Genomic DNA, 26,565 nt, shown 5'->3' on the forward strand with positions numbered 1-26,565 from the left:
GACAACCAATGACAGAGCTTACATTTGACCAAGGCAGACTGTGTGTGCTGTCTCTTCAGTGCTCTTCCATGACGTGGTCACTAAGGGACAGGGAAGGCGCCCTGGTGGCATGGGTTACAGTGGGGCTGCTAGCCACAAGATCAGCAGTTTGAACCCACCAGCCCCTCTGCAGAAGAAACATGAGGCTGCCTGCTTCCACAAAGAGTTACAGTCTCTAAAACCCACAGGGGCAGTTCTACCCTGTCCTGTACAGTCACTATAATTGGCTTGATGGCAGCAAGTGAGGGCACAGGGTTCAGAGCGTCACCTGGGAAAGAATGCCCCCCTCGTTCATAGGGGCAGGTGGAGCAGTCAGCAGTCTTCTAAGGAGGTGGCATGGGCATCAGATAGGATTTTGGTGCCCTGGGCCACTGTCCCGATGCTGGCCTGTGGCACCCAGGAGTGAACACTTCCTGCTTCAGCCTCCAGGGCTGCCAGGTAAACTAAAGGTCTGGCCTAGGCAGCCTTAGGGCCCTCCGGCTCTGTTGGCAATTCCCCAGCTCCTGAAGATGCCTTCCTACCACGTGGCCACTTGCAATAGTATTTCTGGATTCAATTCAAATACCATTTAATTACCCCAGGCAGATGGCAATGCTGGTGATTGGAAGAAATCGAATCAACATCCCTGGAGACAAGGTCGGGGTGGGGAGAAGGGGCAGGAGGCAGGATAGGGGAGGGGGAGCAATCCTGCCTCTGAGAGCCCTTCTCCTGCAGCAAGCAGCCCCCATACCACCTGAGGAGTGCCCCAGGTGGTGGGCAAAAGAACAGGACTATGAAGGCAGGTCCCCAGTCATTAAGGGTCCACAAGTTCTGGGGCAGAGGGACATTTACCCTTGGGCCCCTCTGTCAGGTCAGTACAGCCTAAGATGAGGTCCTTTGTGGTCAGACATGCTGACACATCCATCCTAAACATCAGGATGTGTTGTCAGGGTGCAGGTGAGCAGGCAGGGTCATCTGGAGAAAAGGGTACCAGCTAGAGGACGTGGGTCCTGCATGAGTCACCACTTTCCAAAGCAAATGACCTGGAAGAAGGAGCATGCTCATTCCACCCACGGGACTACATGCAGAGCTGGAGTTAGAAGCCAACGGAATTAAGATTTCTCAGATCATAGAAAACAACAGAGCCAGGTCGGACCAGAGCTGGCACTGGGCCAGGCACAGTCACAGACTTCCTCCCCGGTGGCACTGTCAGGTAAGTAAGGTTGTCGGTTCAAACCCATCAGATGCTCTGAGGCAGAAAGTGGAGGCTCTGGGCTCCCTAAACATTTCAGCCTTGGAAACTGCACACAGCATTGCTGTGAATCGGGACAGGCTCAGTGACGGGGTGTGGGTTTGGATTTGGATGAGCTTTGGGATTGCTGGGGTAGAATTCTCACTTCCATGCAAGAGACTCGGGTTCAATTCTTTGCCAATGCACTGCATGCACACCCACCATCTAAGGGTGGAATTGTACTTTGTGCTACAAAGTGGAACAAGTTCAGTGGAATTTTAAGACTAAGGTGAACTATGAAGAAAAGCCTGGTGATCAATTTCTAAAAATAATCAGTCTCAGGATCACAGAGCCCTGGTGGTGTAGTGGGTGCTGTGTTGGGCGGCTTAACGGCAAGCCAGCAGTTCAAACCTCTCTTCTACAGAAGAGGCATTCTACGTTGGTAGAAACTTACAGTCTCAGAAATCCACAGGGCCAGTTCTACCCTGTCCTATAGCGTTGCTATGAGTCAGAATCAACTTGATGGGTGCAAGTTTGGATGGCTCACGGTGGTCTTGAAGCCAGCTCCACAGCTGCTACCACCACCACAAAGAGCTACGGATCTAGAGCGGACAGTGGTGAAGTCAGACTCACAGTAAAGGCAGTGCTATTGACAGTGAAGTTGAACAACAAATCCTACTGAGTGACTTGTTCTTCCACCTCTGCAGCTGCCAGCAAATTCCCAATCCCTAACCCACTAAGAAAACTTCCTCCCACAGCACGATCGGCAAGGCCTGGAAGGCCCTTTTGTGAGGATGCCCACCCGTCTGCTTGCGCATGCGCCGCACAGGGTCTGCGGCCCGCGCTGCAGTGGGCAGAGGGTCCGGCTCTCGGTCCGATAGGGAGCGACACTGTGCCATTCTGGTGTTCCCTCTCCCCGCACTCGGCCCCGGGTCGAGCCCACATTCCCAGCTAACAGCAGCTTCCTCCTGGCTACCGAGGTGATCTCGCAGGTCTCTCGGGTTTTCACTTTCGAAGAACCCTGTCTTCTCCTCCCCTCGCCCTACCCGCGGTGCGGTCACCTCAGCCAGCCCCGCCCCCAAAGTGGCGCGCCGCCAGCCCTGCCCCATCCCAGATCAGGCGAGAGGGCAGCTTCCCGTTAGAGTAGCAGGCGGGGCGGCAAGGATGGGTCCACCCACAGCCCGCCCCTCCCGCAGGACGCAAACGAAGCCCGGGGCAGCGAGTGTGCAGCTGGAGTAGAGAACATCTTTCTCGCGATGATCGGCTGGTGGTTTCCAACCGCAGGCTTCGCCGTTGGCAGCCCAACTTGTGACCCACTACGCTGCCAGGGCCCCAAGAATGGATCCGCCCTGTCCTTCAGTCTAGTTTCTGGGGTCTCTCAGCTCCAGGCTGCTCGGAGCACTGCAAGCCAGCCAGGTCCTGGCGCGCGGGGGAGGGGAAGGGGACGCAAACACAAAATTGGCATTCCCCCTCCCCCAGCTCAGCGATCGAGATACAGTATGGGCTTTAATGCAATAGTTTTTTAAAGCCATAAGAGGCCTGCAGGCCGGCCACCTGTTTTTTGCACACAAAGTTTCGGGGTCCTTGGGGGTGCATCACCGCCCGGCGCCTTTGTCAATACCAGGCACCTCCCCTCGGATCGCCCTTCGCTTCTCCCTCCGCCCCACCCCCGCAGGAGGGAGAGAAGCCTTCGGGGCTGCACCCCTTCCCGAGTTCCGAGGGGAGCGCGGGGGCGCGGGCGACCGGCCGGCTCCGAAAGGGCCCGGCGTCGCTCAGAACAGAGCCAGGTCTATGCGCGCTTGGCAGCCGGCGGGCGGTGAGCGCGGGGGCAAAGAAAGGGCCCGGCGCTTTTCAGAGGCCGGATCTGGCACGGCGGCGGCCCGCGGAGCTTCCTCTGCGCACAATTGGGCAGGGGCTGATGCGATTGGGCAGCTGCTCCCACCCTCCCAGAGAAGCGCCCCCGGGCAGAGGGACCCGCGGGCGGCCGCGCACCGCCTCCCCCCGAGCCCCCGCCCGCCTGTCCGGAGCCCGCGGCGGCGGCAGCGGGACAAAGGCAGGGAGCGCGAGCCCTGGGCACCGGAATTGCTGAGCTCAGCGGTTCCTCGGCTCTTAGGGGACCTTGGAGGACAGGGCGGAAGGGGAGGACGAAGGAGACAGGGAGTGGGGGTGGCGGGGCGATGCTGAGAGGCTGCCAAGCAGAGAAGATTCCCTCCGCAAAGGCTGGATACATCCAAGCACGTGCCCCCAGCTGGCACATGCCTCCATTGGTTAGGAGGGGGAGCGCTGGGCTGGCTCTGCCTACCCCTAGCCTATCCTTAGTGACATCACATAAAGGCCGCCCCTCCCCCCACCCCACCCCCGTAGCTGTGGGCTCCCAGGGACCTTGGGTTCCTGGTGGGTGGGCTTAGTGGGAAATTCGCCACACACAGTTGCGGTCCCTCCCTGCTTCGTAACCGACCTGCCCTCAAATCCCCATCTACAACTCCTAAGGGTGCAGGCTCATGACACCCCATAGGTTGTGCTCACTGATGAGAGCTAACAGGCTGTCATGTTAACTAACCAACCAGCCAAGGAGTGTTCCAGAACACTAGAGAATTCTTGACAGATACAGTGCATAGAATACGATTCCTTTGCTGGCACCTGGAACCCCATTACACCTGTGTTCCAAGCCTCCTTTACTTAGTAACCACCACCGCACGAGGCAAGCCTGATTTTTTGCTATGCCCTGGGCATGTTAGCTCGTGACATATTTTATTCTAAGTGATTAATTTCCCCCCGAATGTACAAAGGAGGGCTCACAGAAAGGATTCAAACTTGACTCAAGGTTGCATAGCTAATGAGTGGCAACCAGAAAGATGGGACTTTCTAATCCTGTAAAGAGCGACAGTCTCAGAAACGCACAGGGGCAGCAGCTCTACCCTGTCCTTATAGGGTCACCATGTGGTGGCATGGACTCAAGCAGCACATTTGCTTTGGGTTAGTGTCCTTTTCTAGGAAGTTCACTAGACAGCAGACTGAAGATCCAATTTAGAAAGAAAGCACAGGAGAAGTAGTCTGCATTCAGCTGCCCACTTTGGGGACTTCCAGGCTGGGAGGCACCTTCTCACCAAGCCCTGCCCCGAGCTTACAAGAAGAACCAGCGATATGCCCTTTCAGATGACCAAAGATCAACATAATTTGTCCCTTTGCAAAAAGCCCCAGGGAAGCCAGAAGTTAAAAAAAACAAAACACACCAACCTTCACAAGAAACAAAACTCAAGTCAGTTCCAACTCATGGCAATTCCATGTGTACAAAACAGAACTTCTCTGAGGCTATGACCTTTTGAAAACAGATTGGTAGATCTTTCTTCTAGGGGATGTTGACAGGATTTGAGTCTTCAGCCTTTCAATTAATAGCCAAGTAGTTAATCAGGAGTACCTCGGAGGGACTCCTGGCTGCTCCTCTCTCCTACCCACCCATTGTCATCGATCGATTCCAACACGCAGTGGCTCTTGATTTCTGGGGCTGTAAATCTTTATAGATCAAGTAGCTTCCTCTGTCTCAGTGGTTCTTAACCTTCCTATTGCTGCCACCCTTCCTCATGTGGGTGACCCCCAAACCATAACATTATTTTCGTTGCTACTTCATCACTGTCATTTTGCTACTGTGATGAATCGGGCAACTCCTGAGAAGGAACAGCTGGTAGAGTTGAACTGCTTACCCAGTGGTTAGTAGTTTGGCACTTGCTAGACAGAGCTTCCAACTGCCTCTCTAGCTAGAAGCTCGAAAAGGAACTCTTGGAGGCTAGTGGGGCAGCCCAGGGAGCTGGAGATGTCAGGAAGCTCATCATCCTGTTTCTGGGTGTGCTCTACCACAAACCCTGTGGCATAGTGGGATATACACTGAGCTGCTAACAATAAGGTCAGCGGTTTAAACCCACCTCTATCTGCAAACCTACCTCGATCCACGGGGAAAAGGTGAGGCTGTTTATTTGCATAAAGTCTCGGAAGCCCAAGAGGGGAAGTTATACTCTGCCCTATGGGGACACTGGGTGGGAATCGACTCTGATGGCAGTGTGTTTGAGTTTTGGGGATGTATTAAAACCTGAGGGCAAAAGCAGAGGTCTATCCAGTTGCCACACTTCATGCCCAGCCTGCAATCCACATTGCCATCTCCTACCATGAGGTACCACAGAGGCTGTGCGGTGGCAAATTGTATCCTCCACCACCGAGGTGGGGTCGGGGAGAGGCACAGCAGACTCAGAGAAGAGCCCCTGACCTCTAATCCTCTGAGGACATCAGAGCCACTGGGCCATGCTGTGACTGGCTCTTCCTGGTCAATGGCAGAGCCCAATCAAAGGGATGCAGCAGGACCGATTTAGATAAGCCAGCGAAAAGCACTTCCTGCTTATAAAGATCGTTCAACCCAGAGAAGACTGTGGACTCTTCTTCAGAAATCATTAATTAGTCCACTCTGGCTTCTCCCAGCCACCCACCCACCCCCACTCTCTACCAACCACACCTCCTTTAAGGACCTCCTATAGTAAAGGGAAATAGCTACATAAAGAGACAGAGTACTGGCATCGAGCAGAGCCATAACTGCAAGGTTGTCAGTTCAAACCCACTAGTTGCTCCCCGGGAGGAAGATGAGGCTGTCTGCTCTTGTCAAGATTTAAAGTCTCAGAAACCCTAGGCCCTGAGGTCTTGGTGGCGATGGGTTTAATGTTTTCTTGGGAGCGGGTGAGTGGTGGTGATTACCATAAAACCTGTAAAAAACCAGAACCCGTCACAGAAGGGAAATGGACATCCTTGTCACATGGAGAGCAATAGAAAAGGGGTGAGCCCCCTGTCAAAGGCAGGACACAAGATCTGCAGAGTCCCAGCCCCCTCAGGCTTTCTGCCAGTGCCAAGCTCGTGTATACTCGGCTGCATTTAGTGTGTTCTGATGGCCGTGGGAGGTGGGGACTATTTCTACCCCAGAAAGGTTGAATTTAGCCATCCCCAAGTCACGTAATTTGTGAGTGGTAGTGATGAAATTCAAGCCAAGCCTATCTGTGCCCAGCCCTGCTGCGTCCATAAGCAGCGCTGCGCAATGCTGGGAGGGAGGGCAGCAGGGCAGGGGGAAATGATCCCCACTGAGAATCTCCGGGCCTGATCCTACCGGCAGCTGCCAGCAGTGCCATGAGCTCTCTGTTGGAAAAGCATTTCCCCCATTTAATCGTTTAAACTCGTTTAAAAAGCCTGGGTCTAGAACAGGGGAAAGCATGGCGCCCAGACTCAGGAGGCGGCTTCCCTGCCAGTGGACCTCAGCTCTCCTTGGCTACGGAAACAGGGCGTCTGCACCCCAGGCTTTAATGAGCATCGTCTCCTCCTCCTCTCCTGGCAGGCTGCCCGCTCTCAGGAAGCTGGCTGGAAGCAAAATCCCTGCTCTCTCAGGGGAGTCTGGCTCCCAGACACCCGGGGCTTTTAGCTGACTTAGCCCAGAGAAGGCATCTTCCCAGAGACCAGTCTTTCTAAAACAGGATGACAAGCTGCATCTCTGAGAAGGGTCACATTGGAAGGTCCTGGGCAGACTGGGAGAAAAATAAGGAAGCGAACTCAAAAATCAGTTGGATGGGAACTGATAGAATCGCCAAGACCATAGACTTAGTCAGCTCTCAATGCTGGGACTGAGCTCAAGCCCGTGGTCACAGGACAATTAACCATTTCAGATCAAGAGGGCCACATTTACCCCGGAGGGCAAAGTTCAGAGGGTTGGAAAGGAAGGCAGAATGGAAATAGGCAGTACAGGGAGGAAGTGGGGTAAGCGTGGTACTTTTACAAGGGATGGGCTGGATCAGAAAGCCTAAGAGTTATTGAATGTGAAACTGTGATCTGCTCTGTAAACCTTCACCTCATTCACAATACAAAGTTAAAGGTCGGGAGGGATGGGTGGGTGGGGAGGGGGCGAAATGTGGGATGTCAGTGCCACAAGCTGCAGAGGGGTAAAGGTATGGAGAGGGCACAGCACCCGGGAACTTCTCTGGGCTTCTTCTCAGATCTTCCCCCAGCCACAGCCTTCCCGAGGTCACCCTCAGGGAAAATACGGGGCCTGGCTCTGAACCCCCAAACAAGAAGGCTTTGTACTGTGAGGCCAAAGGATATGGATTGATGAGGCCCTTGGCAGGCCTGTGGAGTGGGTCTGTCAACCCCCTCTGCTTGACTTGTGCCCACCAAACACGCCCCTGGGAGCACAGGGAGGAGTGGGACACTCCAAGAAAATCGACAGGGAGACTTGGGGTGCCAAATCTGGATGACCAGGGTCAGGGCTCTGGCCCCTCTTCCCTTCAGGGGATGGCTTTGATCTGACCACTGACCTCTGAGTAATAATGCCCAGGGACAAGCAGTCCAACAAGGGGTCGGGGGAGGTGGGGGGCAGCTTGGGAACAACCTCATTTCACGGCCATCGCAGCTAGGGTATCAAGGTCCCAGAGGTGCTGCGAAGAGCGTTCCAGAAAGGCTGAAAACCAGACATGCAGGAGGATGCTGGCAAAGTAGGGTGGGGCCCATGGTGGAGGAGCAGTGGGGATGCAGTGGGGTCACTGAGAAGGGGCCAGTTCCTGTCCTGAGCTGGACATATGCCAGTGGCACAGGCCTGGCTGACTCCTTGGTCCCCAGGGCAGGGAAGCCCGGTTCTCCAGCACCACTCTCAGCATCCCACCCCCACCGCATCAGGCATCTGGCAGGGGTTTCCCATGACCTCCCGGGAGACAGGAGACGCGGTGGAGCCCAGCTTGGCTTGGAGCCCCCAGAGGCCCAGAGCTATGAAGCTATGATATAGCGTCTGCATCTGGTGGGGGACAGCTCGGTGGGTGGGGGCTAGGCCCCCAGGGATGCTCCCCTGCTGAGGAATGTGGAGCAGCAACAGGCAGCCTGTGCAAGCTGGCTGTGGAGTACAGCAGGCTCTCCCGCCACACTGCCAAGGCCAGCTGTCCCCAGTGCTCCCGCTCCACTCTCATGTAGGGCCAGCCCAGGCTGGGGATTACACACCTCTCATGGAAATGGGGACTCAGGGACCTGGGGGCAGAGGGACCAGGGCACGCCCTCCTTTCCAAACCCCAGAGCAGCCAGGGTAAGAGGAGGAGCCCAGCAGAGAACAGGGAGCCCCCCCCCTCCCCAATCAGTACTATCACCTGCTGGGTTCCACCTACCTGTACCATCTGGGGACCCAGAAGCACAAGAGGTCAAAAGACTCAGATTTCTGGGACTGAGGCAGCCAGTCCCAGACACCCAATTCTCCATCAACCCTTCCCCAGCTCAGTGTCCGCTCCAGCTAGTCTAAAGGAGGGGGTGCTTACTTCCCTAACACTCTCAACAGGGCCAAATGGAAGGCGGGGCGGCCCAGGAGGAGCTCTGCTGGTGCTAATGGTTAGTACTGCTGCCGGTTCAAACCCAGCCAGCACCCTAGTTCACCAGGAAAGGACTGGTCATCTGCTACCATAAAGGGTACAGCCAAGAAAACCCTAAGAGGCCGTTCCAGTGAGTCACATGGGGTTGTGATGAGTCAAACATGACAGGGCAGCACCTAACCACAGAGACCCAGGACACCGGGGGTCCTGCCCTATGCCGGGTAGCAGGGGAAAGCCTGGCTGCCCCCAGAACTCCCTTCCACGGTGATTGACAAGGTGGAACTGGGGCAGGAAAGCAAATCCCAGGGAGAGCAGAAGGGGCATTGAGCCACGCCTGGTGCGGGAGGGAGATGCTTCCCCACACTGGGGGCCGGCAGATGTGGAGGAGGGAGAAACTGGTAGTCACAGCGCCTCACACTAAGCTACCACCCTGACAGGAAGGAGCCTCATGACCAGCTTCCACGGAGCGCTGAGTGCTCTCCTAAGCAGTTCGCCCTATTCGCCATGCTGCTGGCAACTGTGAACAGCTCAGCGTTTGAAGAAACCAAGGCTCAGCTCACAGAGAATTCATAGCCGTACTAGGAGGCAATGTGCAGCAGGAGCTTGGAAGGGAGTGGCCTGGGTTCGAGGCCAGGCTCTTCCACTCACCAACTTGCACCCTTCCTCCGAGCGTCTGCTCAGCTACCCAAAGGGAGTAACACAGGCTACCTTGCAGCATTGCAGTGGGGGTGAAATGAGCTAATTTGGGCACCATGCCTGGTACGAGGTAAGTGTTCAGTAAGTAATGGTTATTTTTAGTGAACCCATAATTCTCTCTACCTTCCATAACTCACCTCTGTTCTTAAGGAACCCTGGTGGCGGTGTGGTCCAATCATTGGACTGCTGACCACACGTTGATGGTTCAAACCCACCGGCCTCTCCACAGGAGAAAGGCTCCCATAAAGAGGCTCCCATAAAGAGGCTGTCTGCTCCCATAAAGATTTACAGACTGGGCGTCCTAGGTAGCGTCACTGTGTGTCAGAATCGACTCACTGGCAGTGGATTGGGGTTTTTTGGTTGGTTCTTTAAAAATAATGGGGGGAAAGGGTTGGTGTAAAGTCTTCATTCTACCAAATTGTCCACCACAGCTTAAACGAGAGAGAAACCTCTAGGTACACTTAAACCTAAACCCAAGCCAGCGCTGCTGAGTCGATTCTGACTCATCACTATAAACCTTCACAGGAACAAATAGTCTCGTTCAGGCAGAGCAGCTGGGAGGTTTGAACCACCAACCCTATGGAGCCCTGATGACACAGTGGTTAAAACACTTCGCTGTTGGTCAAACGGCTGTCAACCCACCAGCCGCTCTGTGGGAAACAGATAAGGCTTCTGGAAAGACGACAGCATGGGAACTCTGTATGGACTACCATCTTAGTCTGTCCTACAAGGTCGCAAAGAGTCGGCTCAATGGCTGTGGGTTTGGAATGTCTAAGGAGCTCACCCCTGCATGTTGTTCCCTCTAAGCACTGTTCTCCTTCGATTCCATCCAAACCACAGCTCTTCGCAGAAAAAGCTCAAGTTCCATCTGCAGTTTGAGACCAAAGAGCAAGCCAGCTGTGGTTTGTAAAAGGGAGGCCCTGAGAACACACAGGGCAGGGGCCCACGGCGCCAGCTGTGGGTGAACTGTCTCTATCTGGGCCCTGCCCTCTGCATCCAGAGCTGGAAGAGTGAGGGTGCTGGGCACACCTCGCCTTAGCCACTTCCTCTGCCCAACCCCATCCGACTTCCACACTCTAAGTTTTCAAAAGCTGAGATCCAATCAGACAGGCTGGCTGGGTGGCGGGGAACAAGGAGTGAGGGACGGTTTCCGGGGCCTGTGGTTACTCGGCTCCACTTCCGTGTGATGACATAAGCCCTATTTCTGCAACTGGAGGACACCAGCAAGATGCTCAGGTCTCCACACAGCCTCCCTGCGGTCCCATCTGGGCCATGGATCTGGACAATCCTGAGCACTGTTGGCATGGATGGGCTTTGACTGCCCTTGGGGACGGTCACAAAGAGAAGATGCTCTCAGATCCTCATCCTCACACAGCGTCTCTGTCTTCTCCCAAGGCACAAAAGCTCTGGGTTCAAATTTCACTCACAGATCAAGGTTTCTGCATAGACCAGAATCAAGGAAATAACTGCAGCTTCAGAGTCCAGATGGGCGAAGGCAAGGGGAAGAGAGGCGCTCTAACATTGCCCCTCTGATGGGAAGCGGGTACGCTTACCCCCACCCCTCCCCGTCCCTACTCACTCCAGTAGTGTTAACTGATGGGGTGGGGCCACCAGGGACACCTGCCCCTCCCCAGCCAGCTAAAAGGAAGGAAGTTTAGGGCGGCCAGACAGAGATAAGCGAGTGAGGGGGGCTGGGGGATTAGGCAACACTGAAGGCTCCCCCTCAGGGTGGGGGCTCAGAACAGGGGGGTTTGAAAGGGTCTTAAATAAACTCACCATGTGACTTGGCTTCCTTCCCCAATTTCAACTTTGCCAACTTGCATTTTGTAACAGAGCCACCCCTTCCCCTTCTCCCCCCAAGGCCTAGGCTTTTGCAGCTTGGGGGCAGGTGATAGCCGGGCCTCACCTCTTCCCAGCTTGCGAAGGCAGGGTGGTGGGGGACACGAGGTAAAAACGGACTCCAGGTCAGCCTGGCCCAGGAGCCCAGCACCCTGTCGTTCAGGGAGGTTAGTGGATAAAGGGATCCCAGCAGGCCCAAGGGGCTGGCCTGGAAAGCTGAGCAGAGGTGGCCTTAGCCTAAGAGGCTTTGAGGTGTGCTTACAGCTTGGACCTTTTCCTCTTATCCTGCAGCCTAGCTACTGTCCTGGCTCTCCCAGCCCAAGGCTTCCCCAAAGCCCTCAGCAGACAGCGGCTTGGCTACTCATCCCAAGGAGATTAAAGGCCCAAGAGCCCAGGGCCAGGCACTGTTCACCTCAAGGCCCCACCCCCACAGACGTACCAGACCAAGGCTACCTCCCTCACTCCTGCCTGTCTCTCCTAAAAGCTGAACTCCAAGCTCAACCCCAAGCTATTCTCCTGGGAGCTCAGGAAGCACTTCAGCTAGATACAAGTAAGGAGGCCCAGAAAGGCAACTGAACCTGGTAGGAGGGAGGCACTGCACAGGGATGGAGCAGGATGGGGCCTCCCTCCGCAGTCCCATATTCTTGGGCCTTCACCCCCATACTCCAGCCAGCCAGCCCTGTCAGTGGAGCAAGGGATCCCTTGGTGTGGTGAGGCTGAGGGTGGGCTTAGAAGAGAACCCAGAGGCACTGGTAAGTCCCGCTCCAGCCCCTCGGTGGCACCATCTGCTGCTTCCCCGCCCCAGCTCAGTGCAGCCCTATCCTCAACTCTGATTAGAAACTGGGCTCTGTCCAGTCATTGTCTGCCTTCCACGGCCTGTTGCCCATAGAGGTCTGGCGTGTGCCGGGGCTGGGCACTCCTACTGGGAGGGAGTGGGGAGGAGGGGCCCTCACCTTCCTGGAGTCCCTGAAAGCTTGGTTTTTCTGATGCTCAGCTCCTCTTGTTCCTCCACCCAGATCAGTGACAGGGGGCACCTGGGCAGTGTGATTGGGGTGCAGAGGTGACACCCATCCCCCTCTGTGCAAAGGTCCCAAGCATGTCCTGCTGGGGTGGGGGTGTCCCAGGAGGTAGCATGGGAAACATTAGCTTCCCCCATTCCTCTACACAAAATGCCCATCCTACACTTTACTAAGGCTCTGTCCAGCCTAGGGGCCCTGAGCCCAGGGATGGGAGTAGCAAACAGGTATGGGAGTGGGAGGAAGGGAGGTGCTTTGTTTAGCTCTTTTACTAGACTGTCGAAAGGAAAGCACCCAGAGGAGGGCACCTCCCCAGCCCCTTCCTTCCGGCCCCCGGGCCCACTTTGGGTGGGGGCTGGGGCTTCATTTCCCTTACACTACTCTCTCCCAGCCTGCTGCAGATCAGATGCCATATTTACATTTCTCATTCCCACCCCCTCACCCACAACAGCTCCACTGGAGCCTGCTGCAATGTCAGCCCCGGCGGCGCCTGGCCCCGCCCCGGCCAGCCCACCAGGCACCTGCAGGGCTCCTCCTTTGTCTCTCTCACAGTTGGGGCAACGAGGCCATGTGTGAGGCACGCTCTGAGTGTGACCAGGCAGCGCAGAGGTGAGGGCGCATCCGTCCACCTCCCTCAGCCTCAGTCTGAGCGGCGGTCAGCTCCTCCGCTCCAGGCTGCAGAAGACTGGCCAGGTGGCTAGGGCATCTGCGGCCAGGAGGAGGGAGGTTTTTTTTTTTTCACGGTCATTTCTGACTCGGTCTCGAAGGGGTTCCCTAGGACACCCCCGGATCGGATCGAGGTCACCCGGGACCCAGGGAAGCTGGAAGTCTTCCCGGAGACCCATCCGGGACCTGGGTCCTCTCGCCCCCAACGCACAGGACTGGAGAGCAGGGATGCGGGTTCCCCTCCACCAGTCCTGTCTTGCTGGCCAATCCCAGGCGGGGACTCTCCTACCCGAGATCACCCTCTCCTCTAAGAGAAACCCCCAAACAGAAACAGGTAGGGGTCGTATGGTGCAAATGGTCTCCACCCAGCATTTCCTGGCCCCGCCCCACTGTATGGTCCTCTCAACTGCGTCCTGCCCGCCGCCGTCCGGTCAGGAAATCAGTTCTAGGGCAGCTCATTGAGCCCTCCCCAACCGGGTTTTACCTGAGTACCTTAGGATGGGGCGTCAGCATCTCACCGCCCTCTAGTCCTCTCAAAGGCAAACCTCAGGTACACCTTTCCCGCCCTTCCCTAAACCCATCTCCTCTTGAGGCACGAACAGCAGGGCTCTCTCCGAAGCCTAGTCACTTTCTACCGAAGGCCAAGGCACATCCCAGCCCTTCCATTCATCCCGCACCCGATCTTTGTCTGCCCGATCCGGCTCCCCCAGGGCGGCACGCTGCCTTCTCCTGCGGGGCCCAGAGCACAGAAGCCACCATTCAGTGGACAAGAGGGCATCCCCTAACGCTTCAGATCTCCCCTTAGGAGACAGCAGCCCGTGGGGAGGCTAAGAGGAAACATACAGGCTCCAGCCCCGGTCAGGGCTGGGTGTGAAATACCGGATTTCCTTGTTTATTCGATTTTCTGATCATTAAGGGCTCCCAAGAGGGCCTGAAATTACCACCCAAACAAAGCCACCTTCTACCCGCCCAAGGGGCCGTCGCTTCGCTGTGGCAACCCTGCCAGCGCGCGGCGCCCTCCCGCCGTCCACGCCGGGAGCCCCTCCTCCGGGAGTGCGGGCATCGGCTCGATCGGCGCCCGCGCCCCCGGCCCCGCGCCCACGCGAGACAAAGCCCGAGCCCTCCCCACGCGCGCCACGCCACCCCAGGTTCCTACCTGACGGCCACCTTGACGCAACAGTCCCCCTGGCCGGCCATGGTCCTCCGGCGAGCGGGTCCGGGCGTGGATCAGGGGCGGGTGTCCGGGGGCCAATGCCCCAGGCAGCGGCTGCGGCTGCGGCTGCGAGAGGCGGGGACGCGGGCACTGCTGGCAGAGGCTACCGCGGCGGCTGGAGGTGACATGCTCGCAGGCGACAGAGGGGCTCACCCGCGGCCGGGGGCTGCCCCCCGGGGCTGGGCTCGCGCGCCTCCTCCAGCCATCGGGCGGTGGCGCGGAGCTAGCTGACAGCCGGCGGCGCGATCCGCTGCTCCCTACCGCGCGGCACACGCGGGCACACACCTCCCACCCAGGCCGCCACCTCCCGCCGCAGCGCGAACAAAGGGGGCGGGGGCCGGGCCGACCCAGGCTCCGCCTCCGATCCCCACCGAGCCCTCACTGGGACCCGCCCCGTCTAGGAGCCACCAATCCGAAGCCCGATCGAGCAGTGGGGGCGGGCCTTGAATCTTTAAAGAGACCTCTTGGCTCGCGTCCACCCAGTTGTTGGGGGGTGGCCGAGGTTCCGGGCTGGGGGTGGAGGGGGGATGGGCGTGAGGGTCGCGGGTCGCGGGCGGTGGACCTGGTAGCACCGGATTCTCGTCTTCTGAGCGGCAGGGCGTCAGCCACTTTTATGGGACCCTCTTTTCATAAATGAGGAAACAGATCCGTGGAAGGGAACTACCCAAGGTCACGCAGGGAGTTCGTGGCTTAGCAAGGCTCAGAACCGAGGTCTGCGCTACTCTTCAAAGCATCCCACAGCGATTAGCGGATTACATTGTAAAAGCGCCTTGAAAAGGTCCCTCCTGCATTTATTTCAGTGGATTTACCAGCCTTTATTGAAGGAGATTTCTTGCTAGTGTGTGACTACAGCGTTCCCCCCACTGCTGCTTCCATTTATGACGGATCTATGATCAGACCAATTTGCCTCCTGTCGGCCACTGGGCTCTGGTTCCTAGCCCAGACTGGCCCCTCCCATCTCCTGGACCACGGTCCCCAATGACCTTTGTGACCCCCACACAAACACTGGCTTATACGTGACCGGCGGGGGAGGGGGGGCAGAGGGTCAGTGTGGGAGCCTGAGCTGCCCCCAGAGAGGAGGAACAAAGGGGGCCTTCAGCTTCAGGCACCTGGGTAGAGGCTGGATGGTCAGTGAAGTGGGTGAGGATAGGACATGGATGAGGAGAGCAGCTGCCCACAGGAATGGGATAGAAAGGACAAAGCAGGGTGGGAGGGGTTGCTGGGGGCTTTAGAGGCAGGCCAGTGCTGTGGGAATTTACTCTTCCCTAGACAAGCCAGCTCCTCTCCCCATCCCCACCCCTTGTCACCAATCCCCAACATTGGGGCCATTCACTGGGGCCTTCAGCAGCTGCCCTCCCCTCCCTCATCTCACCCAGCTCCCTCCCTGGAAAGGGCCCAAGAGGAGGACCCAGCTGTAACTCCAGATGTGGACAGTGCTCTGGGGGAGGGACTGGGGCTTGGGCAGAGCTCAACTCCCAGCCTCTTGCATCATCCTCAGATGATGAAACCAACTCCGTGATGTTGGCAAGTGTCTGGCTTAGGGTCTGAGGATGGGTCAACTGGCGCTGCCCTCCTCCTCTCTCCCTTTCCTCTCATCTTCTCTGAGAACTGCTGGCCCAGAAGCCCCATCTCTGTGAAAGTCAGACCCAAACCAAAGACCATTTTGAGAGCAAATAAACCCTTCCCCCATCCTTGTAGCTAATGGTGCCCACAGGGCAGGGAGGAGAGAGAGGAGGGGGGGAGAGAGAGTTGGTGGGAAGGGTGTCCTGATGGGATCCTGCATCATGTCAACATGTGTGCCCAGGGGAACTTAGGAACTGAGCCCTCTTCTCCCCTGTCCCTAGTGGGTCACCCCTCTACAGCAGGAGGCCAGCAGAAGTTGAGGACTCACACACACACACCCATCCCACAAACCATGCACTTGGCTGCGTGCTGACTTTGTCTTCCTAACCTTGGGATCTAGGCAGATGGAGAGCAAGGTCTCACTCAGCACAGAAACAACAAACATGATTTGAACTCATGGGTCTAAGTCCCTGCTCCCCCTGTCACCCCCAAAGAACTGCCCTAGAAGGGAGCCAGGCAGGCCCAACTTCTCCTTGAGGCTCTCTGGGGTGACCCTGCTGCTTTTAGCAAGCTCCATTCCCTCTTACCTCCCTGGGCAACTCTGGTTTCCTGCCTGCAGGGGGCGCTGCTCTGTCTTCTGACAGTGGGTGACTCTTGAGACGGACACCACAGTGCTGGGAAATGCCAAAGACACCTCTTTGCAGCCTTCCGTGTGAGACGGGGAGCCAACAGGAGGCACAGGCAGAAAACTCAGGACCGGAGCCACCAGACACTGACACAGCTCCTTCCCAGGCCGCACTGAGCAGCAGGACCATCTGGTGTCCAAACCCTGACCTCTGGGTTCTGCTGCACAGAGATGTGGAAGGAACTGGCACAGAGGTTAGAGGGGGATCCTGGTGGTGGGAAAGAGCTTGGGGAGATTTAGGTAGACCTAAGGCAATCCCTACCCACTTCAGGTCTCTGTCCAACTTCAACAGAGTCAGGGCTTCCGCTCTGTCACTTCCCACCCTCCTCTCTCACACCCCCACCCTGCCCCCTCCCAGCTGCTCTTCCTCTTCCCGTCCCTCCTTCCCAGCCCCAAAAGTTTCCCAGGATCAGTTGCCTAATCTGCATGTCTCTCCCCGCCCCCCAACTCTTTCCTCTTTGCCTGACGGAAGCTGGCTAAGACACACACACACACACACACACATACACACACACTTCCAGGTGGGTTGTCCCTGAGCCCCCGAATGGGACTGGAGCTCTCTAATTCTGTCCTGAGATGAAGCCCTTCCCCTAGGCAGCTCCATCATGTCTCCTGACAGGCAGGCGCTGTGGGCGGCTGGGCAGATGGAAACCTGGGGGAGGTGTGGGGGGCCCTCCTCAAGGCAGGAAGCTCCCACGCTACTGTAGTTAAAATACCCCAGCAGCGACTCGGAGCAGCCATCTGGTCCATATTGCACAGGCAAGGCCCAGCTCTGCACAGCACCCCTCCCCTCCGGGAAGAAACCGCTGAAAAGAAACCTGTTAGCTGCTTGTGGAACTAATTCAGACTCACAGGTACCCAGCCCCTGGGGCACACTGGAAGGACTCCATAGGGCTTTTAGGCAGGGATGTTTTCGAAGAGGATTGCCAGGCTTGTGGGCTTGTCTTCCGAGGACTCTCGGGCTGAGTTGCAGCATTTAACTGTTGACATCCACCTCCAATTCGGCCCCCTTGGGCTTGAGGCTATGGATCTGAGCGGGAGCAGAAAGACTGTGGGCAGTTCCACTTTGTCACATGGGGCTGCAGTTACAATCGGCTTGATGGCCGCACCCGACACCTCTAGGAGGCCTTGCAAAGGAGCCCTGGTCACGCAGCAGTTAAGCGTGTGGTTGCTCGTCTATTGGAACTCCCGTAGTGGCTCCTCAGAAGCTGTGCTTGCTTCCCGGAGGAAACAGGCACCCTGACAGTGGGCATGCTTAAAGAAGACAGTCAAGAAAACCCTGTGGGTACCCCTACTCTGTCACGTGGGTTGCTATGAGTTGACGTTGACTTGACAGCAACTCATAGCCACCCGACAAGACTGAGTAGACCTGCTCTTTGGGTTTCTGAGACTGAAGCTTCATAGCAGCAGACAGCCTCATCTGTCTCCCTTGGAGTGGCTGGAGGGTTCAAACTGTTAACCTTGGGGTCAGCAGCCCAGAGCATGACCACGTGCCACTGGGGTTCCTAAGGTAACCTTTATGTCCTCCAAAGGTGGCCTGAACGTGAACCCTGTTCCCGTGTACCTTCCTTAGGGTTAGCACTAAACCCAAAGCAGACCCACTGCCTTCAAGCAAATTCATAGCAACTAGGTGTTAGCATTTACAAAAAAAACACTCTGAGCACTCTGGAGGTGGAAGGCCCAGAACCTGGGTCTCTAGTTCTAACCGTTAGCCCCACCCCAGGAGCTGCGCTTGGTTCCCAGAGGAAGCAGGGGCCCTCTGTTCTGCTCACAGATGGTCAGCTCCACCCTCTAATGCACACCTGGAGAGAGAGCCCCATTTTGCCCACCAGCAGGAGCACAGAGTCCCCAAGAGGGCCTGCTGGGGTGCAGACTCAGGAGATCTTAACTTAGAGGCAGGCTTCTTCTGACTTCCCTTGTTACAGGAGGAGACAGACTTGCCACAGAGGAAACCAGAGTTTGTTATAAATAGCAAGGGAGGGAGGGAACTGTTGTGGATTATAAATATCCCATCAGTCTTGAAAAAAGCTATTTTTAGTTTCCAATGCTAATGAGGGCTTAATTAATATTCCTTATCACCTCACACCTGGGATCTGTCTTCAGCAGTATTAGGGCCAAAGGCAAGTGCAAGTGTGGAGGACTCTCCATGCCCCAGAAGGCTAGAGTTGGAAAGAGTCCTGAGATCAACTAGTCCAGTCCCTCAGTTTTCAGGTGAAGAGACTGAGGCATTTGTGCAGGCCAAGAGACCCATTCGAGGTAGTCCAATCAGCTGGGGATAAGCAGTGACTAAAAGCATGGTCCCCACACGTCCAGGACGGGGCAGTGTCCACAGCAGCCCGGAGGACCCAAGGACCATGCTCCTGCTCAATGTTAGAGAGTAGGCTGCTGATGAGTTTGTGACCCGTGCAAGAGATAGGTCTGAACAAAATAATGAAAAGCCCAGAAGCAGAAGTGTGGTCTCCTGAGTCACAGAGTTCTGAGTTCAAATCTCAGCTCTATCTCTGACTCACTCTGCGAATTAGGTCTCCATGTCAAGCGTCAGTTCCCTTCTGGCACAAATGAGGACGATCACACCGACCTCACCACAAGGCTCCAATGTTGAAATGAGGTCCCCTGTGTCAAGCACCCAGCACAGCGCCCAGTGCGAGGCAGGTGCCCCAGAGATGTTCACTCCCTTCACGGTTCCCTTGGGTCCTTTACCCGTCTATGGGGCCCCCACACTGCGATGGCACAGAACACACGTGAATGGCATAGAGAAGCACACTGAGGCTAGGAAGTCTTGGGGGTGACCCTGCATGGGACCAGGAGGTAGGGAAGGAGGCTTGCCTGGTCCGAGTGAGTGGCCAGTGTCAGACGCAGGGGGTGGGACGAGGCCGATTTCCGCAGAGGTGTGCATCCTCTGCTGGCCGGGTGTTTGCGGAGGCCGGAGAGCGCCTTGGTGTCCTGATGTACACAAACACTCCTGGTCCAACCTCACTGAAAGAGAGTCTAAGGTTTATTAAACTCACCCTCATTCTAGTAGGCGCACTCACACTGCCAAAGGATTTTATACATGAGTTCTCACAGCAGTCCGTGATTCTGACCATTTTTCAGAAGAGGAAGTGAGCTCATGGCCCACGGCTAGGCTGGTAGTCATGTGTACGGTTCCCCAATAAGTCCAGCTTGCTGCCTCTGGCACAAGGTAGGACTGGAAGGCCCACGCTTGTCTTCGTTGTTGGGTTGGGGCCATGTAACAAACCTTGGCCAATGAAATGAGAGCAGAGCTGTTCGTGCTAGCCGCGCGACTCACAATGACTGAGGAAACATGGGCAAAGTGGGGCGGAATCGTCCAGACCTCTGGGTAACTCACTGCGAAGCCCGCAAGGCAGTGGGTCTGTGGAGACATGGCATGTGCTTCTGTTAAGATTCACAGCCTTGGGAAGCCTGTCGGGACCATTCTAATCTGTCCTCTGGGCTGATAGGGATCCAAATGGACTCCACCATGGAGGCTTTTATAGTTTGGGTTTGGACTTGGTTTTGGAAAAGTAGCTGCTTTCTCTTCCCTCTGCTTTTGGGATTGCTTTGAGATGAAGGGTCTGTCTCCTGAGTCCTGGAATGACTGAGATCTGTGGCACCTTTGGCATCTGACCCACTCATGCTGTTCCAAGACCCTATAGGACGGGGTAGAACTGCCTCTGTGAGTTTCTGAGACACTTAACTTTTTTTGTCTTAAATAACAATTTTATTGTTTTTAGAGGTATTATTTAATATTTTAAAACTATTTGTTTTAAAATAGCTTATTTTATTGTTTCTGAGATTATATCCAGTAAAACACGCACTAATTCAGCAATTTTTACATGTGCAATAGTGACATTAATTATACTTAATCAATTTGCAAATATTTTCATCCGGCATTTATTTTTTAATTAAATCATTTTATTGGGGGCTTATACAACCACTTGTATCACAATCCACACATGCATCCATTGCATCAAACACTTTTGTACATTTGTTTTCCTCATCATTCTGAAAACATTTGCTTTCTACTTGAGCCCCTGGTATTCTCTCTTCATTTTCCCCCTCCCTCCCTCCCCCCTCCCCGCCCCTCCCCCATGAACCCCTGAAAATTTATAAATTATTATTTTGTCATATCTTACACTGTCCGACATCTCCCTTCACCCACTTCTCCACTGTCTATCCCCCAGGGAGCAGGTTATATGTAGATCCTTGTAATCTATTCCCCCTTTCTCCCTCACCTTCCCTCCACCCTCCCGGTATCACCACTCTCACTACTGGTCCTGAAGGGATCATCTGTCCTGGATTCCCTGTGTTTCCAGTTTGTATCTGGACCAGTGCACATCCTCAAGTCCAGCAGGATTTGTAAGGAGTTAGAGGCAACAAAAGACTCTAACTCTTTATGGGGGTAGAAAGCCTTGTCTTTCTCCCTTGGAGATGCTGGTGATTTTGAATTGCCAACCCTTCAGTTCGCAGTCTCATGTGTAACCACAACACCACCAGGGCGCCATATGCTGGAGCACTATTCGACAATTAAAAAATAAATGAATTCTCAATATTGATACCACACAGAAGAGTCCCCAAAGAATTATGCTGAGTGAAAGGCAGGCAAAAGAGGGTGCCGATTGTTGTTCTCAGCAAAATGTTCCTTGAAGCTTCCGACAAGGAGAACAGGCTCTGAACTTGACTGTGCCAATGACTGCGTGACTCCTCGTGCGATCGAACATTAAGTTGCGTGACGGGTCAAGTATAGGCCCGTAAGACTTTGTAATTTTCTACATTGTAAAAGCTTTTATTTTACAAGTCTTATTTAATGTTAATACATTTTACCGAAGGCGTTTTACATGTCTTTCCTGTGCCGTCCACCAGCTACGATTTAGTTCCGCCGGATGTTGTAAAAGCTCATCTTCAAGAGAGCTCTTTTTAAAGGACCCCACGCTAAACTCACCGCCATGACTGTTCGGTAGGCATTCATTTCAGGTCTTGAAAAATTAGCAGGACAACAAAAGTGTACTGAGTATAATGATACAGCTTGTGGACAATGTGCAGCTTCAATGTCTCTGTTAGTGTAGGTCTCAGCAACTGATCTACCCAGGTGGTTGTATGCTAGCAAGTAGCCAAAAGACAAACACCTCCAGGGACATGTTTTATGGTCCTGTCCAGAGCAACCCACACACTGCGTTCTAAAAGCCTTGGTAATGACCACAAAGACCTTTTGAGCGTCAGAAGGCACTTGCCTGGGAGGGGTGGAAGGATGGCCAAGCACCCTTGGAAACATTTTGGGGTGGTGGCCGTGTCTGCTACCGTGAGTTGCTGATGGGTGCGTATGTTTGCTAAAACTGACCAAGTTGTACCTGAGGGAGATGAGACAGTCTGCTTCCCCAGAGCCGGCACCTTTGGGAACACGACGGGGCAGGTCCACTCCGTTCCACAGGGCTGCCGTGAGATGACGTCCACTCGACAGCCAGGAGCATGGGGACCCTTCGTGTATGTGCACTTTATTGTGAAAGGAAGTCGTCACGTCCTGCCGTTTTAACACATGTAAAGCAAGGCTGGTCACTGGAACAGTTCCGGGATTTCTATCCTCTCGCCTGCTCACGGAAGGCCCCTGAACTCAAGCCAAATGGAAGACTGGTTCCAAAGACCATCGAATTGACTCTGTGGAACAGTGCGACAGAGGGTTTTCAATGGTTAATTTTTTGACAGTAGGTCAGATCTTTCTGCTGAGGCTCCCCTGGGTGGACTGGCACCTCCAACCTTTCTGTTAGAAGCCACGTGTATGAACCACTCATACCCCACAGAGGCCAGAGGGGGAATAGTAGGAGGGAATTAAACCTCTAAACCCAGACCTACTGCCACTGAGTTGATTCTGGCTCAGGTTAGAATTTTCCTTAGGGTTTCTGGGGCTGTAAATTTTGACAGGATCAGAAAACCTCACCTTTCTCCAACAGACTAGCTGGTGGATTTGAACCACCAACCTTGTGTTAGCAGCTCACTGCACCACCAGGAAATGAGGGGCACAAAGAAAGAAAAACAAGCAGACAAAAGGAGGAGGACCCAGAGAGGAGAAAGCAGAGCAGCATGGAGACTGAGAGGCAGAAAAACAAAGAGATGCAGCTACCAGGCTGGGGACCACGGAAGGAAGGGGGAGCAGGAAGTCCTCTGCCAGCTCCCCTCCCCCATGAAGGCAGCCTCTAGACAGTGCTGGGGGTGGGGGTGGGGAGAATTTCACAGATCCGCCCCTTCTGCATCAGATGCCAGCCTTGTAAGGTCTTCCCTTTGATCAAGTTAACAAATAACACCCCAACACCTCCCCCCCTGCCCTGCCTTGAAGCTATTGATTTTCAGTCCCCAAAGAGACATCATTTCCTGGGATTTTAATAGCTATTTGCCTCGGCCAGACCCTGCAGAGCAAACTGCCAGCAAATGAGCATTTAACACTTTAAAAAATAGGAGGAGATGGGAGGGTGCCCAGACGACACTCAAAATTAACCTCTTGCGTGCTAGCTAGCCAGACATGCCACCAGATGGGGGATTCTAGGGCACCGTCACGAATGCCAGCACCCGGGCAGTGTGTGTCTCGTGACTCTCATGGGACAATTCTAGGAGAATTCAAGGGCCCTTTGACCACAATTGCCTGCGCTGGCCAGAGGTGAAATCATCCTTTGAAAAATGCACCTTAGTCCTCCTCCTCCTGGGCTCCTTGGACACTGACGTGTGTGTGTGAGCAGAGAGGGGCACCAAAGAAAAATGTATACAAAGAACTTCCCCCTCTCTATTTCCCAAACTAGATCTGAGGATCCAAAAGGAAGGCCCGCCTAGTGGAGCCCAGTTTAAATCTCAACCAAAACGAGGAGGCGCTCAGGGGATTCCATCCTCTGACCCCGCCTCCCCATCCCCATCCCCATCCTCCTCAGACCACTCCTCTCTGACATGGGAGCCTGCAGGCCCACCCGGAGAGAAGGATGAGCGGGCTCCCTGAGGACAGGCCCGAAAGGCCTCCGTTACTGGTGGCACACACCCGTCTTGGTAAGTGTGCAGCTCACCTGCTGGTGGTCATATAAGCCACCCCCAAAATACAGGGCCTTTCCCCCAGAGGGGCAGTGGTGGTACCTGGGTGGCACTAGGCAGTGGGGAGACCTACTCCTTATATTAGGTTAAGTGCTATTTGTACATAAAAAATAATAGAATACTGGCAATTCCAAGTGGCTCAACTTAATATGCATTGTCCAGCAGTTTGTCTGGGGAACTATGCCATTCACCCTCCCTTCCTCCTTCCTTCTCTTCCTCCCCCTCCCCACTTCCCTTTTGGCTGGGCAGACAAAGAAGATTCCATTTCCACCTCGAGAAACTCACAGTGTATCAGAAAAGACAAATTCACTGCCAGGGAGGCGATACCGACTCACAGGGATCCTATAGGACAGGGGAGAACTGCCCCTGGGGGCTCCCAAGACTGCAACGGTTCATAGGAGTAGAAAGCTTCATCTCTCTCCTGAGGAGCGGCTGGTGGTTTCAAACATTGAACCTTGTGGATCACAGCCCAACCCCCAACCACTACGCCACCAGGACGGCACACAGTATACCAGGGAGAAACAAGCTAGAAAACCATACTTATGACACAGTGTACTGGAGACCATCAAGAAGGTTCCAGCTGCTCCCAGAACACTGAGGAAAAGGCAGTTAGGCCTGCAGGTGCGTGCGTGCGTGCGTGCGTGTGCGTGTGTGTGTGTGTGTGTGTGAGACGGCTGGAGGTGGGGGCGCTGAGACAGAGGCACAAGAAGAGGGGGCTGCTGAGTGTGGTTGGGCCAGAAGAGCAGGGTTTGGGAGGGGTCCTGACGTGGGAGGGTGGGTGGGTTGCTGTGGGAAACAGAAAGAGTTTTCCCAAGTTGTCTCCCCCAAACATATGCCAAACCCAAGACACCGCTTGCTACGCATGGTAAATGACTGTACACTAGGAGGTCGGCGAAGGTAGGTCAGAGGTTATTCTCTTAAGGGTATCAGCCCTCTAGAGCAACCAGACTGTCTAGTCTGACTCACCCTAAGTAGGGCCCACTCCCTTCCGATATTGTTCCCTTGAAGGAGAGCCCGAAGGCAAGCCCAGGACCACTCAAGGATGACTCAGGTTAGGCTACTAGAGTGAGTCTAGGGTCCGCCCATCTCACCACATACGTACCCCCATTCCCTCCCTTTACTGTCGCGTGCACACCCCTAGGTCATCCCCCTCCTCCTGCTTGTATTGCCTGTGTTACAACCCCTTCCTGTGACATGGACTCTGATCTGTAATCAGAGGGCTTGCACGCCCCCAAAGATATAGGAGCTTTGGTTAGAAATAAAACCCCGCTTTCTCCCGCGTCCTCGCTTGCAAGATGACAAAAAAAAAAAAAAAAGGCATAACCACGGCCGTGCTAAGAAAGGCCGCGGCTGTGTGCAGCCCATTCTCTGCATGAACTGCGTCCGCTGCATCCTCAAAGACAAGGCCATTAAGAAGTTCATCATTAAGAAGTTCGTCATAAGTTCGTCCCAGCAAGGTGGTTAGGAACCGGTCACGTGAAGCCCGCAAGGATCGAACCCCCCACCTCGATTTAGACCTGCAGGTGCTGCCCCACGACCTCCTCCAAAGCCTATGTAAAGATTAGAAGCTGAAGAAAAACAAACCTGAAAGGAAATGAAGTGGAAATTGTTCATGGGGGAAAAAAAAAGGAAATAAAACCCCACGCTCTCTCTCTCCTGTCCGCTGGAGCCCCACCAAGAGGAGCGGAGGTGAGCATGCTACCATGAAACATGTCTGACTTCTTCATTTTCCTCTCTCTCTCCCATCTGCTCCATTTCTCTATGACTTTACTATAATCTTTATATATCTTAACCGTACAATTGCGCCTACCGAACCTGCAATGAGTTGGGGGGGCTGGCTACCCCCACAGGCTGCCGTGTGATCCTTATAATCACGCAGGAAGTGAGTGCTTCAGAAGCGGGGCCCAGGCTCCTGTTAGGACACTGGCTTCACTACTCGACAGCCAAGGGACTCTGGGTGACTTCACGCAGCGCTCAGACCCTCGGCTCTTTCTGAAGACATATTGACAGTGTAAAGATTAGGTAGGTACCCTGGAGTCACATGCTTACTGGGGGAGATGGCTTCTGTGAAGAGCTCCAGTCTTGGAGGGCAGGGGGCAGGGCGGTGGGTGCGTTCTGTTATCTCCTACAGTCTCTGTGCACCGGGATCGCCTTGGCGGCCACGAGTTGGGATTTTGGTTCGAGGCAGAAGAGATGAGATATTGAAGACGAGCAACCGAGTGAGTGATCCTCGACACGTGCACACCTCCTTTCACTCACTGCTCTGCTCCCCGCTGTGCCGTGTAGCGGCTGCGTGGTTTGCTTGTTTGAAACAAATAGAAGGCTTGTGGCAACCTCGCCTAGAGTGAGTGTCTCTCGGGGCCTTTGTGCCAACAGCATGAACTTGCTTGGTGGGCCCGAGTCTCCCTTCGGGAATTCTCACTGGAGCTCAGGCTTCGGCATGGTGCTACTGCAGGACTCAGCTACGTCCTGGGGAACCCAAGCTTCCGTGGGATTCGCCTGGTGGTGGCCCTGGCAGCCGGGTGCTCTCACTGAGGAGGGCAGGGGAGAGTCGCTGTTGGTATTCAGACGGTGCAGACAGTGCCTGGCTGCCAACCGAAAGCTTCAAGTCAGCCCTGAGGCATCCGGGAGAAAGGCCTGGTGAGGAGGACTCAGCCCTTTGTAGCTGGGGTGGTTCCTGGGTCGCCACGCGTCTGCATCAGCTCAAAGGCAGCGGTTATTGGCTTTCATTGATGAGCAGGGGCAGAGGCGTTTTCAGGAGCTTATGAGGAGAGGCAGGAGTGGGTTTGTTCCAAGAGCAAGCCTTCCTTTCTTGAAGCCCCTGCAGTGTTTCCTGGCAGAGGCTTTGATGGAGGAGCTGGCTCTGCCTGATTCGCTGGTATTAGGTCCCTATTTCTCTTTCGTTTCTTCCTGACCACCATGGAGGGGCTGCGTCTGCTCTTCTGATTTTAAACAAACACCAGTCAGTTCTCCTGCCTTGGGACTCTCCACACCCAGCTTCTGACCCCTTTGGGTGGGCATTCAACACCCGCCCTGATTATGATGCTGCCCGTGAAGGTGTGGCCGAGACTCATTTTAAATGCCTCTGTACCATGGTTTCCTAAGTGAATTTGGAGTTTGTTTCAGAGAAACAGCTGTATGAGAAAGAGCAAGATGATGAAAGTAGAAAGCTGGGGAACAAACCCTGCTCTGCCTCTTACCAGATC

The 26,565-nt window shown here is 54.9% G+C and overlaps 1 protein-coding gene and 1 non-coding gene across 4 annotated transcripts in view; both read right to left on the minus strand.

The window, feature by feature from the left end:
* KIF21B (kinesin family member 21B) overlaps positions 1-14,344 on the minus strand; it is a 53,460-nt gene extending 39,116 nt beyond the window's left edge. For all 3 annotated transcript variants that reach the window (XM_075528809.1, XM_075528808.1, XM_075528807.1), the window contains exon 1: positions 13,990-14,344. In XM_075528809.1, coding sequence (XP_075384924.1) covers positions 13,990-14,030 — 41 coding nt within the window. In that variant the 5' untranslated portion in view covers positions 14,031-14,344. The remainder of the gene's footprint in view (positions 1-13,989) is intronic.
* A 7,027-nt stretch (positions 14,345-21,371) lies between these two features.
* Positions 21,372-21,493, minus strand: LOC142437805 (small nucleolar RNA SNORA32). Its single transcript, XR_012782323.1, has one exon. It is a non-coding gene; the product is annotated as a small nucleolar RNA SNORA32 (small nucleolar RNA).
* Positions 21,494-26,565: the final 5,072 nt, after the last annotated feature.

This window comes from Tenrec ecaudatus, chromosome 1, assembly GCF_050624435.1.
Source record: "Tenrec ecaudatus isolate mTenEca1 chromosome 1, mTenEca1.hap1, whole genome shotgun sequence".
In the NCBI taxonomy this organism is placed as follows: domain Eukaryota; kingdom Metazoa; phylum Chordata; class Mammalia; order Afrosoricida; family Tenrecidae; genus Tenrec; species Tenrec ecaudatus.